Source organism: Synchiropus splendidus, chromosome 16 (genome assembly GCF_027744825.2).
Source record: "Synchiropus splendidus isolate RoL2022-P1 chromosome 16, RoL_Sspl_1.0, whole genome shotgun sequence".
Classification (NCBI taxonomy): Eukaryota; Metazoa; Chordata; class Actinopteri; order Syngnathiformes; family Callionymidae; genus Synchiropus; species Synchiropus splendidus.
The window spans coordinates 16,282,851-16,297,356 of NC_071349.1; the positions used below are offsets into that span (position 1 = coordinate 16,282,851).

The 14,506-nt window shown below is 42.6% G+C and overlaps 2 protein-coding genes across 9 annotated transcripts in view; both read left to right on the top strand.

Annotated features, from left to right (window-relative positions):
- The first annotated feature begins 90 nt into the window (after nucleotides 1-90).
- Nucleotides 91-4,540, top strand: itgb1bp1 (integrin beta 1 binding protein 1). Of its 3 annotated transcripts, none has more exons than XM_053845332.1 (7): nucleotides 91-279; nucleotides 837-945; nucleotides 1,013-1,091; nucleotides 1,151-1,284; nucleotides 1,553-1,645; nucleotides 1,836-1,985; nucleotides 2,049-4,540. In XM_053845332.1, the coding sequence occupies exons 2-7, from the start codon at nucleotides 874-876 to the stop codon at nucleotides 2,118-2,120; spliced, it is 600 nt and encodes a 199-aa protein (XP_053701307.1). In that variant the 5' UTR covers nucleotides 91-279; nucleotides 837-873; the 3' UTR covers nucleotides 2,121-4,540. The 3 variants fall into 3 exon arrangements, with proteins under 3 accessions (XP_053701307.1, XP_053701305.1, XP_053701306.1); XM_053845330.1 differs by having other exon boundaries at nucleotides 95-279; nucleotides 834-945; XM_053845331.1 differs by lacking the exon at nucleotides 91-279 and adding an exon at nucleotides 290-714 and having other exon boundaries at nucleotides 834-945.
- Nucleotides 4,541-5,587: 1,047 nt separating this feature from the next.
- Nucleotides 5,588-14,506, top strand: part of asap2a (ArfGAP with SH3 domain, ankyrin repeat and PH domain 2a) — a 33,221-nt gene continuing 24,302 nt past the window's right edge. For all 6 annotated transcript variants that reach the window (XM_053845177.1, XM_053845175.1, XM_053845178.1 and 3 more), the window contains exon 1: nucleotides 5,588-6,116. In XM_053845177.1, coding sequence (XP_053701152.1) covers nucleotides 5,988-6,116 — 129 coding nt within the window. In that variant the 5' untranslated portion in view covers nucleotides 5,588-5,987. The remainder of the gene's footprint in view (nucleotides 6,117-14,506) is intronic.

Genomic DNA, 14,506 nt, shown 5'->3' on the forward strand with positions numbered 1-14,506 from the left:
TGGGTAGAATTGTGCCAATAAAATAACCAAACAAGCGTAAACGAAACATTGTTAGCCTCTAATGTCCATCATACAACATAACAGTAATATACAGCGTGTAACACCTCCTATTTATTTGTTTATTTCAACATTTAGCAGCGTCATATTGCGACTACCTCACGGTTAGGTCGCTTTAAGCAGCGCTGGGTGGGGACGGACCGAACTACAAGTGAAGCTCCAGAGTGAAAACAAAAACCGATATCCGTCATTGAAAGTCTTTCCCATGCGCGGTACAAAGAGGTAGGAAGCTTAATTTATTATAGAACAGGGCGTTTCTCGATCATAGGTCACCTGTGTCGGTGGTGTAGGCTGGAGGGTCGTGAATATTTGATGAACTCTCGAGTCTCATTTCTCTCCTACTAACTCAATTCATCCTTCATGCTTCCTCAAACTCGTGTCTTTCTGCCTTATCCTGTGAAGAATCACAAAAAAGGTTGATGAAAAACACTTCAGTCTACTTTTAAAGAACACGTATCCGTCTCTTAAATCGTTCAAAAGACGTATTTAATTACAACTAAGTTGTAAATAACATCATAAGTAAGCACAAAATAATTGAGGGCCATACGTGGGGGACTCTGGACTGTTGAACAACTTCTCACCTAGTCAGTTAAATAAATAATGATAATAATTTCTCACTGCGAAATGTCACTTCAATTCCATGACTATACGACTGAGGTGGGTCTAATAAATATACTTATTCATCTAAAATGTTCAAGTCAAATTTCAGTGATATTCAGTGATTCAGTCCATAAAGACGCTGTATAACAAAGGTTAAAAGTCAAAGTGCTTTGCAGCAGTGGGAGCTGAATGCAGCCGCTGAGGATGTGGTGAAGGATGTTCCGTAAGGTGAAGAAGCGGCACAGCAGCAGCAGCTCTCAGAGCAGTGAGATCAGCACCAAAAGCAAGGTACGGTCCCCGACCACAGCCTGAGTGATTAGTGCTGAGCTGTGTTTTTCTCTTTCCATATAAATAGTCTGTGGACTCCAGTTTGGGAGGACTGTCCCGGTCCAGCACCGTCGCCAGCCTCGACACTGACTCGACCAAGAGTGCAGGTGAGTGAGCCGGTCCGCTCTGTTTGGGTTTTTGGGTGTTGATGAATGTTTTACTTCAGCGGCGAACAACACAGCGGAGACATGTGCAGAGTTCCGGGTCCGGTACGTGGGAGCCATCGAGAAGCTGCAGTTTGAAATGAGCAAGACACTTCAGGAACCATTGGACCTCATCAGCTACATAGACGCTGCTCAGGTGCGTATTCAGTTGCGATCGCTAGAATCATGAAACAGCGCCCCAGTTTTCAAAGGCCACTAGATGGCGCTGTTGATATAAAAAAAAATGACTTCAGATTTTGTTTAATTTGTTGTTCAAGTCCAAACATTTTACAGCAGACAGCACCATCTGGTGGCCTCTGAAAATCAGGACACTGTTTCATGAAGCCTCATCGACCCATCACTTGTAGTCAGGTCTCCAGTGTGAATCCTTGAACTGAAGAAATGACTTTGCTCTGTCTATACAGCAAGATGGAAAGCTGCCTTTTGTCCCTGGAGATGAGGAGATGGTACTTATCGTTTCCAAATATGGGGTGAAGGTGGCGTCACTGGATCAGTGTGTGAGTTTTTAAATGCATCTTTATCCTGTGAAGCAAGGCTTTGGGATTTTAGACTCTAGAACACAGACATAAATTAAAAAAATGTTTGAAGCAACAACAATGAAATCCATGCTAGAAGAGAAATAGGTTAAGACTCTTTGTAAACTAGTCGATTTACTAGACTGTGTATTGATCAAAGTTCTGTCTCCAGGATGTGTTACATCGCCACCCCTTGTACTTGATCGTGCGAATGCTGGGCTACGACGACGGCCTGGGAGCGGGAAAGAACCTGCTGGCTCTGAAAACCACTGACGCGGAGCAGCAGGAGTGCAGCATCTGGGTGTATCAGTGCAGCAGCGCAGTAAGAAGATCAGGTCTTTGTTGTGTGTGTTTCCGCTTCAGCTCATCTCTGGGTTCCATACAGGAGCAGGCTCAGTCCATCTGCAAGGTTCTGTCCGCTTCGTTTCACTGTGCGCTGGCCGTCGACAAGTCCTGAGAGAAGTCTCCACGACCTGTAGTTTTTAATGTGTTATTTATCCCCTTTGCATCCACCTGCCTTTCTGTGTTTAATTTCAGTGAGAAACTGTCATCTGTGTTGCCTTCACAGAGACGTACGAGGAATAGAGGAGCTCCGCGGTTCTCATCGATAATCTGCTTTTTTATCCGTCTCAATTTCATCATGAATCATTTGCAGTTGAATTCTAACTTGGTACAATATTTTGCGTTTATTAGCCGTTTACATATGATGTTAAAACTTGATCGTTCGCACACAAATTAAGTTGGTTGAACTTGAATGAAGGATTCGGTACAATAAAAACAATTAAGATGAGATGAATTTGTTGTTTTTTTAAAAGGATGAGTCAGTCCTCCTTTACTCAACCACATAATTGGAGCATATTTGTAATGTAAAATAATATGGATTGATATGCAGCAGTGATATGTTTTTCATTAGAAAAAATAAAACAGTATTTAGTGTTTAAATATGTGATGAAATACATTTTTAAACAAGAGCAAGATGCAATTATAAGAAATTATATTATACATTATTTGAAAAGTTGGATGTACTTCTATAAAATACTGAATTGTTCTAAGGAGAGACGGTATTGGAGTAAAATACTACAATGAATATGTGTCCAGTTTATGATAGCAATAAGCGCAAAACCCCCAATGTGAAGTTTAGCGTAAAAGCACCAAAGGCCTCGAATATTCAACGTATACATCGCGTTGTAGGGAAATGGCCGCTAGGGTGCGCCAGTGAGCTGAAAACTATTTTTTTTGATAGTAAATGCCGTCATCAGTAAATTTAAAGCCCATTGTTTATTTTAATACACCAATATATTTGTTTAAAAAAGGTTCCTTAAATTGGCTGTAAAACCCGTGTTGCGCCATTTTGCTGATTCATCGCTCCTCATGTTCCTTAAACTGTCGTTTGCTTATTGAACCTAATATGTGGAGAGAGAAAACTTAAGGATGTTTAACATCGAGCATCGCAGCCACGTGAAAGCGAACATTTGGGATTGGTGAATTAATGGGTAAATTATAAAATAAAAATGTGACAATCTGGGCGAAAACAGTAACAAAATTAGTCATAATTCCGGCACCGAAAACAGGGACCACAATTGTCGCCAAGATATTAATCTATTAAAGTCAGTAATGATGACTGTTATTATTTATTTATTATTTTGCATTATTTGCGGACACTTTTTACTATTTGTTACCACCCCAGTAGGAAAAGATCCCCTAGTTTAATCAGTAGAAAACATATTTTGTAAGCAATAATAAGCACAATAATTCAACATAGCGTCACATCTTTTTTTTTATTATTAAAATGCACCGCAGGCTAAAGATGGTTTTGTTTCCTCATACAATATTTGTATTTTGATATTGCAGTTCCACTTTGTGGCTGTATTGTCGTCATATTTCCGTCAGAAGTCCTTTTATAGTCACGTTTCGCTCTACGGATCAGGCAGGAAGTGTGTTTGCGTGTGGAGGTCAGGTGGGTCGCCTCTCAGGTCCAGACCAGGCCGGAGGAGGCTGGAAAAGCAGCTCCACTCAGGGTGAGGTTTATTTACAGCCTCCGTCTGCTGCGTCCTATTTACTGCAGAAAGCTTGTTAGCCAGTCCCCAGCTGTTTTAAAGCTTCTTAGACCCCAGCGGGAATTGTTTTTTTCCCCGCTCCATTATCATCATCACTCCGATCTGACCGCCACGTTATGAGGTTCGCTCAGACACTGTCAATCTTTATTTACCAATCGATACGAAAGAAAGACGTACAATGAGCTTCGTAGCATAAACAGCAAGCTAGAAAAATTAAATATTAATGTTGTTCATGCACACAATACTGAGAAGCCTTCCATTTTTCAACCTTTTCAACCCTGAAGTGACCACCTCCCGCCACTAGATTGTCTTTCTATCCCTGCATGTGCTGCCCTTGGCTTCCTCCAGGGACTCTGATTTACTCCCTTACTATATTTACATTTGAATCAGGTGATGTTTTGTAAATCCTATTTTAATTTACAGCACCAACACTCTGCTATATGCTTTTTTTTTAATCTGCACATGTTGAGAAGAGGAATTAAAGTGGAGTTACCGTCCACAGAGAAGTCATTCATGGAAGTGAGCTGCGCACTTGTTCCACCTGCAGCACAATCATGATGTCATCCAGGGCAATTTGGAAAAAGTGACTCGCTCCTGCTACCTTTTATTGCTTAAAGATGCTCTGAAATGAAAGGCTGCTTGGAAATCACAGCGCCGCTAAACCCTGTACTTTTCCACTAATCAGCTTTGAATGCTAATTCCACTTTCTTTTTTGGCTCCAGTTCCCAAGTTGTGATTTATGATAGCTGTGCGCTCGAGTTGTGCTGAAATGACATGTCGAATGGCCACAGTTATTGTAAAAGAAAGCCTTAAGTTGTTGTCTAACAATGAGATAAAAAATAAAAAAATGTTTGTTTGTGTCAGCATTAGCAAGAAGCTTTTGCCATCCACTTTTGTTTTTGGACCTTTTCATTCTTCGCTTTTGGGGGTGAGAGTCAGTGATTCAGTCCAAGTCTGTCGCTTCATTCAGCAGCTTGCCAGGAGACGCTGCAGCGCCGGAAGAATGTCTGAACCCCAACAAGCTGGTGATTTAACTTTGACTTCTGCATTTTCATTTTGCCAAGTTTCCACCCGATATCAATGTTCTCATCAGACGTGTGCAAAGCATGGCTCAGGGGCCATATGGGGCCCGGAGCCTGTGCTGAAGCGGCCCTCATGAAGTCACAGCAAAACTACTAAATGGCCTGGTACTTTTGTTATTGTTACAATGAGAACCAATTAAATGTGTTAGAGATGATAAAGGACGAAGAAAAGAAACTAAAACATCAAGTTTATTACGAGTTCCTGATGCAATAAATAATTCTAAATCAAGAATTGAGCGGAGCGTAATTAAATTTAGCACATAGTTATGAGCACAGATGTGGCTAATGTCTCTGTATACAGTGTGAAATGTCACCGCCTGTCAAAAGAGAATGTGAATGTACATTCTCTGCCCTTGTTTAGTATTGATCAGCCTACTTATTGACATGTAGTAGCAGATAATATATCCTATTTCCTGTGCACGTGCGGCGTACAGTATTACCCAAAATTTGTTTTTAGTACATTTAACTCCAAATGTTTAATAATCAAAGTGACAAAACTTAAAAAAATAATAAATAGTAAAAAACAATTAATTTGTTTTTTTGTTGTTGAAGAGAAATAAAAAACGAATACGCCTTTATTTACATGTTTTTCTATCGTATTACGTTTTTAAGAACTTGAACGCCCCATTCAAACTTGTATTACAGGCGCTGACTTAAGGTTTACAAAGCTTACTTTAATGCACCACAAAACCACGCCTCTTCTAGATGCTCATTGGCTGGCGATGACAAGCCGCTCTTCCTAATTGGCTGTTTGCCCTCCATTGAATCGCCGCCTGCACCTTTGTCAATTTCTTGGCCGCAGATGGAACGAGTGGTTGGTCGCTGCTTCCCGGGGAATTGAGAGGAGCAGCAGCAACCGGAGGTTTCGAGCTGAACCCGAGACACTTCACCTTCCACTTCCACTCTTGCGGGAACCCAAATGGAAAAGGAATAGTTCGGCGGGAAGAGAAAACAGAAGCCTCATCACCTTCCAGCGGCGACGCTGCCGATCCTCGAGCCCAGCGCGCGCGACACGTTCGGAATACAAGGGAATGACACACACACACCCACAGTCATGGTTTACCCTCTTCTGGACCTTCTAAAGTCTCTTTTACTGTAGCAACTCCGGCCCCAAACTTTGGACGTGAAGTTCACCGAGTGGTCTGAAGGAAAAGTGCGCGTGTGTTTCAGCGTTAGAAGCGTTAAATGATGCCGGAGCAGATCACTATTTCAGAGTTTGTGGTCGAGACCAATGAAGACTACAAGTCTCCCACTGCTTCCAACTTCACCAACAGGATGTCCCACTGCAGGAACACCGTGACTGCACTGGAGGAGGTAAGCAATCCACCTTTTAGTCCTTAAAAAAAGTAAAACAAATGTATATCACCTGAAGAAACCATCTCAAAGTTAAATATTTGCACGGCACATGACTCATAGTTATTGTTCAATAGTCTAGAAAAGTGGTTTGATCTGTCCTTTGAAGGATGGGTCGGCAAGAACAGGTGTTAAAACACACGTTACTTATTTACAGTTAAACGTGATCATAAAAATATAATAATATAAATCGTTCTTTTTTTGGGGGAAATATATGCAGTTAGGTTATTTATTTGTGAGACACATCACACCAAAGCTTTTAGTTGGTGTTTTGAATAAGAAATGCCCAAATATGAAATTACAAATTTGAAATGCTGCCTTGTAACTGGACCAGTTCTTCCAGTGTCACTGTTTACACAGACACGTTTCCTATGACAGTGGTGTAGAAATAGTTTTCTATATGTTGATCAGATGGTGGTGAAGGTCGCCATCACGCCGGACAGTGCTGTTGTGATTCCAATGTAAAGATGCTTCCTGTGCGATGGAGGACTCTGTGTTCTTCCTTTAACTTGCAGGTCATCAGGAAACTTCCGCTTTGTTCACCGCCAGCCGTCCTCTGTCTCTCTCCCTTGTTGTCGTTTCCCTACTTTGTGCGGCAGAGCCTCGCCCTGCCTGATGGTATAAATAGAATTTCCCACATGAACACAGCGGTTAGTAAGTGTGTTAGTGTGTCTCCCCTCTTTGAGTGAGAATGGTCCTGAGAATGGCTTTAACAGGATTGAGGGGATTTGGTCCGTACTGCGGTTGTGTTTGCTCAAGACTCCAGGTCACCTGCTCGGTCCGACAGGTGCTACCCTCCTCTCCGTTGTGACGCTTCGTTGAACACATACATGGCGGTTTGTTTTGTGCAAAACACCTTAAGCGGAAAAGAGAATAGGTTCAACAGTTGAAACTGTGGTAGGAAATCTGTGAAGTTTTGTTTGACCTTCCCATGCTCTGACTCGGAGAACAAAAGGGCACATTGTTCATACAACAAGAAGAATCGCTCACTTAGCTTTTGTCTTAAGAATTCAAGTGCAGTGGACGAAGCTCTTACTAACCTCAAGTTGTTTTTGGGATCTTTACACTGATTCAGGCGTTTCCTTCATGTGTTTTTGTTCATTTCTGCATTTCATTTTTGATATTTTTTGCTGGCGATTGTATCTTTTATCTCTCTCTCAGCTACAAGGTGTGGGACACCCTGGAAAGCTGGTCATTCGACATTCAATGAATTAAACCAGTTTTTTTAAACTGCATTGTGATGGCGATAAAATAAACCATATCAAAGGATCGGCGTCTAGGCCTGTGGTCAGATTTATGTCGCGCATGTCCATACATGCCACAGTGGTTCCCCCCATTCCTTCATTCAGCGAATAAATCCCGCTAAATCTGATTAATCGCTCTGCATTTAAAACACTTAACAGTCGTGATTTATGTGTAAATCTTCTGTACCAGATGGTAACAGAGCCACGTAAGGCACGTTTCTAAGAAGCCGGTGACCTCAAACTTGGAGACGTTTCTGGCACCCTGAACCATCTCTGAATGTATAAGGCCTTGGCCCAGACTTGGCTGGATGAGCGCCAAAAGATTCATTAAGCAAAGTGATTCATGTCTTGTGTCTCAGCATGAAACCTTTTGTGTCCTCAACTCAAAATTCAGTTGGAAGATGAACGTTGAAACAAAGACGTCATAACCAAAAACGCTCTTAACTGTTTGTTTCCGAGGCGCTGACGTTTTAATAGCAGGAACACCGTTCGATAATTTCTTCGCCTCTTAACTGACAGGATCTTAATTAGGTGAGTCGTCTTAAAACGCTGGCTATTAAGTGGCCATTCAGAGAGCTTAAGTGTGTGTGTGTGATGCTGCGTTTGTTGGGGCTGGTAAAAACCACAGCAATAAAAACCTGTTTATCCAGTAAGAGGATGTTGTGCTTTGTGTCATACTGGCCCCCCCTTCTCCTCCGCCACCCCGCCTTGTGTAACACAAAGCTTATTTTCTTGCACACTCATGTTGACTTTCCTCTGGCAAAGCCTGAGTCTACCATTTTTAGAAATAAGATCTTCATTATGAATGAAAGTGGATCATAAAGACGAACTTTGTTGAAACTTGTCATGTTTTTTGTGTTCTGTGTTGCAAAAGTCTACTGTTTAAGAGTGCTACTTGACAGCACACTGCTTCGCAAATTATATTTAAAAACAATATAAGTCCATTCTAAAAATCTCTGTTGTTAATGAAAACAGGAACAAATATTCTAGTGGCCTGTTTCTGAGCAAGCGTGACAGCCAGAGATGAACCAAAGATGTTGTGTTAGGAGGTGCTTTGATTATAGCTCGGCTACGTGTGATCTCAAGGCAGAATGTTGTCCTCCATGTATGCCATAATTATATCATATCACAAAGACATAACAAAATGTTAAAAGTAGGGTGAAAACTCCATAACCTTACCAGTATATGAAAAGCGAACCTTGATATCATTTGAAGTGTATTCTATGTTGCTACTGGTTACAGCTATTTGCTGCCCTTTTTGCTGGACTGCAAGGTCCTTGTTTGTATTAAATTAAGAGGCTTGATAAGTCTATTATTTCAGCACACTGGTATGTTGGCAATGTTTTGGTGGCACTGGCTGCATTTTCGCTTGAGAGATTCTGTCTAAATTTTGCATAGGTCTTGGGGACAGACTGGTTGACCAGTATTACATGAGATACTGCTTTGAAAAAGTAAGTAAATACTCAATTGACCTGTGAAGACAGGCCCCTGCTGGGAGCTTCTGGTTAAGTCTCTTGGCTTAATATAGTGTCCATTAGCTTAATCTCTGAAGTTAGTTTTGGGTACATGGTTAACCTCCACTGTAATCCTTGAACATGATACGTCCTTGTCTTTGTCGCTCGGTACATATCGCTACATCTTGCTGTTTTATAGATGGCTGCTCTGCTCCAAAGAAAAGTTGTTTAATTTGTGCTGATTTATTGGCGATATGTTAGCAGACGGTGGCAAGTGTTGGCTCGTAACTCTTCAGTGTGCCAGTTGGTGGGGTTGTTTATGTGCCCAGATCCCCCCTGCTCCCCCGGCCGTCGGCGGGAACTGTTGTAGCCTAACAGCTGCTCTGCTATAACAGGTGGCCCGGAGGAAAGTTTTAACTCAGACTGCATTATCAATGCGTCACATTTGAATGGCCTTCCTGGCTCATTGGGGAGTCTTCACTTTGCCAAAGAAGCTTAAAGGCCTTCATCATTTGGAGGGATTTCTGGCTGAGAGCTACATTTAGGTACCGGCTCCATTCACTGTCCCTACTGTCCCCTGAATGTATCGGATATACTTGCTCCTAATTCTCATGAAAAACGAAACTAGTGTTCAGTGGTTACATTCTGAATTGCGTAAGAGGGTAAACCATCTCACTGTTCCTCACCCCGGCTCATTTAGGGGTGCAAAGAGATTAAAGGGAGACGTAAAGCCTCGCACATCCATCACTGAGGCCCAGCCCAGATTTCCAAAGACGGCTCCTGTTGACGTCCATTGTCCACACACGGACGTGGTGTCTTCATTAATGAACTCCTCCATTGATTTGTAGCTTGCACCGCTATTCTTTAGGGTCGAGATCGGGTGAGGAGGGCAGTGGTGGATCCTGGCGGTGGTGTTGTCCCCCCCCCCCCGTCACTTTTACTTTGGCCCATACCCAGACTTCTCTGTTCAGGGAATGATGAACCCTTTTGTTTTTGAGTCTGATTTGTTCTTGGTCACCTTTCCAGTGTATTGCTAGGAAGCCTTGATGGCTTTGAGTTATTTACCACCTTTACTTTGAAAGTGTACTCGTCTTGCATGTGGTGCACTTCCACACTTGTTTACGGTGATACATTTTCTAATTAGATCTTGATAATTATATTATATACACCATTTCTTGTTGGATTTCATTCCTGCCGTTTTATAAAAAGTTTGAGGCGTCCAAACGAATCCACTGAAAACCCAAAACGTACACATTCCAGGCCTTTGGGGGGCGCTGGAGTCTTGGAACTGACGTTGGTGAGGTCCGATGAAGTGGTTGAGCTTTTGTCTAACTATGAACGCTCTATCCGACAAAGAACTTCTCCGTCGCCATGTAGAGGCGGTGGTTGTCAAAGGAGTTTTTTAACTCCTAAATCTGATTTTTAACATCACACATTTTTAACTTCATCGACTCTGCATTGCCACTTGTCCCACATGTGTACCGATAATTACCGATAAAACTGTGAAAATATGAAATATGAATGAACAGTAACTAGACAATTTGTCACCCGCTCCGTTTTTTAAAAAGGGTAAAAACATACCATAAGGAAGCAATTGTTCTCGTACAGATTCGCAAAGTTTTCCTAACCTCTCGCCCAGTTTCTCGTGTTTCTTTAGTTGTGATGATTATGAGGTGTCAGTCATCCGTCACCCCGGAAGGATCAGAGTCAGCAAAGTGAATGTTTTTCCAGCTACGACAGCACATTTGGTACTTGCCTCCACCACCTGCTACGAATGAATATTTTAAAATCAGCAACCAGTTGTTTTCTAAACTCAACTTAAAACGTAATTTGTACTGTTTTCTCTTGTTTTAAGTGTTAGTCGTAATGTTTGTTCCCCACTGAAACTGCTCTACGGTGATTGAGAGGTGGCAGAGGGCAGTTTGGCAGCACAAAGCCAAAGGAAAACAAAAGTTCTGCTGGAGTCCCGGAGCCGATAAAACAGCAGGAGCTCACCTCAGAACTCGACATGAAAGCTTGTTTTCTCTAACAACTTAAACACTTAAGTTGACGTAGTCATCCCAGTGCAAATTCTGGCAGCTTGCGGTGAAGACCCTGGATGGCACCGGCTTTTTTAGTGGCCCATTACGGAGTGGTAAAGTGCACCAAAGGACCTGAAGGGAGATGAGCTGTTTAAATAACATGAAGTCAGGCAGAAAGAGCTGTAAAGTCGGATACTTAATCATTGAGGTATGTAGCTGTTCTGTGTGGAGGGCTTTCTGATTCTAGTTTTAACTCCCGCGGCAGTCAGAAGCAGAAGAATTATTAAAAAATTCCCAATTCTCTTTATGGCAAGCACGGGTATTAGTCAACTACTTCCCCATTATTCAGCCAAAAGTGGTTGTCTTTTTCAACTTCTGCTAACTTTTCTGTCATCTGTGGTTTACTCTGAGATCCCCATCTATTTCCCAAATAAGGAGTGTATTTATCACATGGAGAACTGATAAAGCAGCTGAAATAGTTAACTGACTTTCTTCACCCAGAAACTTGACCTCAGATTAGCACGGCACACAACACTGGTTGACCTAGTTGTGTGTATCTCGCAAACAACAGTGGTGGGTCATACATGAGTCACACATCTTCTCAGAAAAATCTCTTTGGGTTTTACTATGTGTCGACCTCCTCCAGTGTTCAAGTTGGTTACAAGCACAAGTAAAACTCAAGTGCTAGGTTCTTTTCTACTTGAGATGTCTAGTGTTGGAGAGGCAGATGAATTAGCCACAATGACACCTGACCTTTGACTTTAAAAAAGCCTGCTTTTGGGGTCCGCTTCTTCTTTACCACCTGTATTTTGCCGTATGTTTTGAATGAGTCACAGCTTTCCTTTCACACGGGGAAGGAAAGTTCCTGTGTTTACTCTGACCGCCACATGTGGAGCCTTGGATAGACGGTCTGTGTGGCCTTGTGGCCGTCCCGAAATGTACTGAATCAGTCCGTTTAAAGGCTCATGCTTGAATAAAAGCCGACACTTTCATCTATAGCCCTGCAGACAGGACCTGTATTAACCCTCTGATGTGGTGTTGAGAATGGAATGGCATGGAAGCTCTTGTCTGTGAAGTCGGTATCTTCAGTGAAGGCAAATATTGGTCTTAAATATTAGAAAAGATTTTATTTTCAAACTGGATTTTGACCACTGATATGTGACTCTCACCACTGGTGAGGTTTAAGTTACTGAAGAAGAAGGCGGTAGCAAAACGACGGAACTTTTCGTTTAGCAAAGTTAGCATGGAAAACGATGGCGGAAAAATGGAGGGTTGTCCAGGGGTTGCCTAAAAGCAAGATGCCCCCACGACCTGCATATTTTTAGTACTTGAAATCTCATTGACGGCAATGAGCTCAGTGGACAGCAGTTCTTTCAGTAGCATTCAGGAACTTGCTCGCAGAACATGCAGTATGAGTGATGTAGAAACGGAGCTAGCGCTGCAGCTTTTGCTACCTGCCGAGGGACGAAACTTTACCGGAGGTTTTTGGATCCAAATGGTCATTTGTAACGTCAATAAAATAAAAATCTATTTCCTGAAAATTTTGCCCTTAAAAGTATATGTTAAGGTAAAAGTTAAAGTGCCTTTAAATACATATTAGAAAAAAAAAGTGTCATAAACGCTGCTTACTTTGGACAAAATAGTGTGACTTGTTTAAAGGGCTGTGAAAATGCCATTAATAGAATGCAGATTAGTTTTCGCTCTTTTAGCAATATGAGTTGAGTATGTTTGAAAAATATTTGATCATGAAATAATTTAACATGACAAACTTATATGGGGGAAAATGCTGCACTAATTTCAAAGCTATCTCTTTTTATATACTTAAATCATTACATTTTATAAATATGAAGCTCAGTATTATTCCTATGAGCCCAGACATTCTGCATGATGCATGTTTTTCAATCACACTTCGGAATATGACCAGCACTCACAAAGCACCATGTGACCCTCTCCAATGTTTTTATTCGTTTTCCATGGGATTGAAGTTTTATTTGCTTCACATCTGGCAACTTCATGAAACACCACCGACTACTGTCTCCACATATACCAATTAAACTTGTGCTCAGACTGCTGTTGTCTGATCCTGAACTGCGGCAGGCTGTTCCCCTCACATGACTCACGATGGGGCGGGGGCTTAACGGGTTAGACAAGGGTACGAGATGAGCTTGAATGTGACACATGACTAGAGCCCAGAGCTGTGGGTTGAAGGTCTGGCAGCCATGGTTTGTTTTTGAGGATTTCACGTGTGTTGTGCGGTGACAAAGGTCTCCTGAGAAAACATCTTGACGCGCAGACGTGCTGTCATCAGCAGATACTTGGATGATTGAAACAAAGCGCCGGCCTCTGTGTCTTGTCTGTCAGTCACTCCTGCACACAATCATCCAGGAATGTGTTTTGTTCGCTCGCTGACAAAGAGGAAGCAGCGCAGTTCAAATACACCAGTGCTGCCTGGAAGTGATTCTGCTGCTGTCAATGGCACTGTAGTACAAATCCCTCGTTCTACTCCGTGTTAGGACCTTGGAAATGAAGCCACTCAAACGTCACTAGCCAGTTGGATATGAATTCTCCCTGGTCTGACCCGCATCTCACCCCTCAACCCTACCTCCGACTCAACTATTATGTCATCCAGCCGCTTCACACTCGGCTGGACATCACCACAAGGCTGACCCAACCACTGAAGCCAGTTCTGGTTTGAAGCATTTCTTCTTTCATCAAATCATTGAAAAACCATTTCACCTAATGGTTTTATCCGCCTGACTCGAGTGTAAATTGGATCCTCCCGGAGCCTCGGCCGTCTCCGCTCTCGCTCTCACATACACATTAGATACGATCAAGTGTGCCGGAGCTCTTACAGATCAGTAACTTGACACACATTCATCTCAGACTGGAAAAGCACATTGGTAAGTGAATGGATGGCCGTCTCAGCAGATTAGGTTGCAGCAGATGGTGTCCGGTTGAAATCACAATGATGTCAGATAAGTCCTCAGTTCTGGTGCCTCCTGCGGCTTTGTCCGGCGCCTGGGGATGGAGGAACCTGAAAGTTTCATTGCTTGATGAAATGGCAAAGTGCTGACACTGCTGCGTCGCGGTCTGCTTGTAAAGTTCTTTATATCCCTTTATTGTGTCGGGATTCCGGTATGGTCCGATGCTGTTGAAAGGCTAGTTGGTTGTGGAATTCCCCTCTTGCTTCGAATAGTTTCTGGATTAAAAACTGTCTGGCTTCAGCTCGATCTCCAAAGATTCTTGGTCAAGCTGGGTTTTATATCCTGGAGATGGTTTGGGAAACCTTTCCTGTTTACCAGTGTGAACTGGTGCTCACGGTTTGCAGCATTCAAACGGCGTTTATCACCCTGTCGCTCTTGTCTCGGTCCTTTTCTCAGACAGACCCCTCTCTGCGGGTGAATGGGTGTGCTAGAGCGTGATAGTGCCTGATTATGTTTGTGTTTGCGTGTCAGCGCTGGAGGTCTCAAGTCGATTGAAGCCGTAAATGTCGCGCCTCAGTATATGTTTTATCATTGTCTTGTGAAAGCGCTCGATAATGATGATATTTTCTGGGCTGCTATTTGAACCGTTAACCTACCGTTCTCAGTCTGTTGGCAGGGCATTCCTGAAATACCATTCATAGCCAAGTC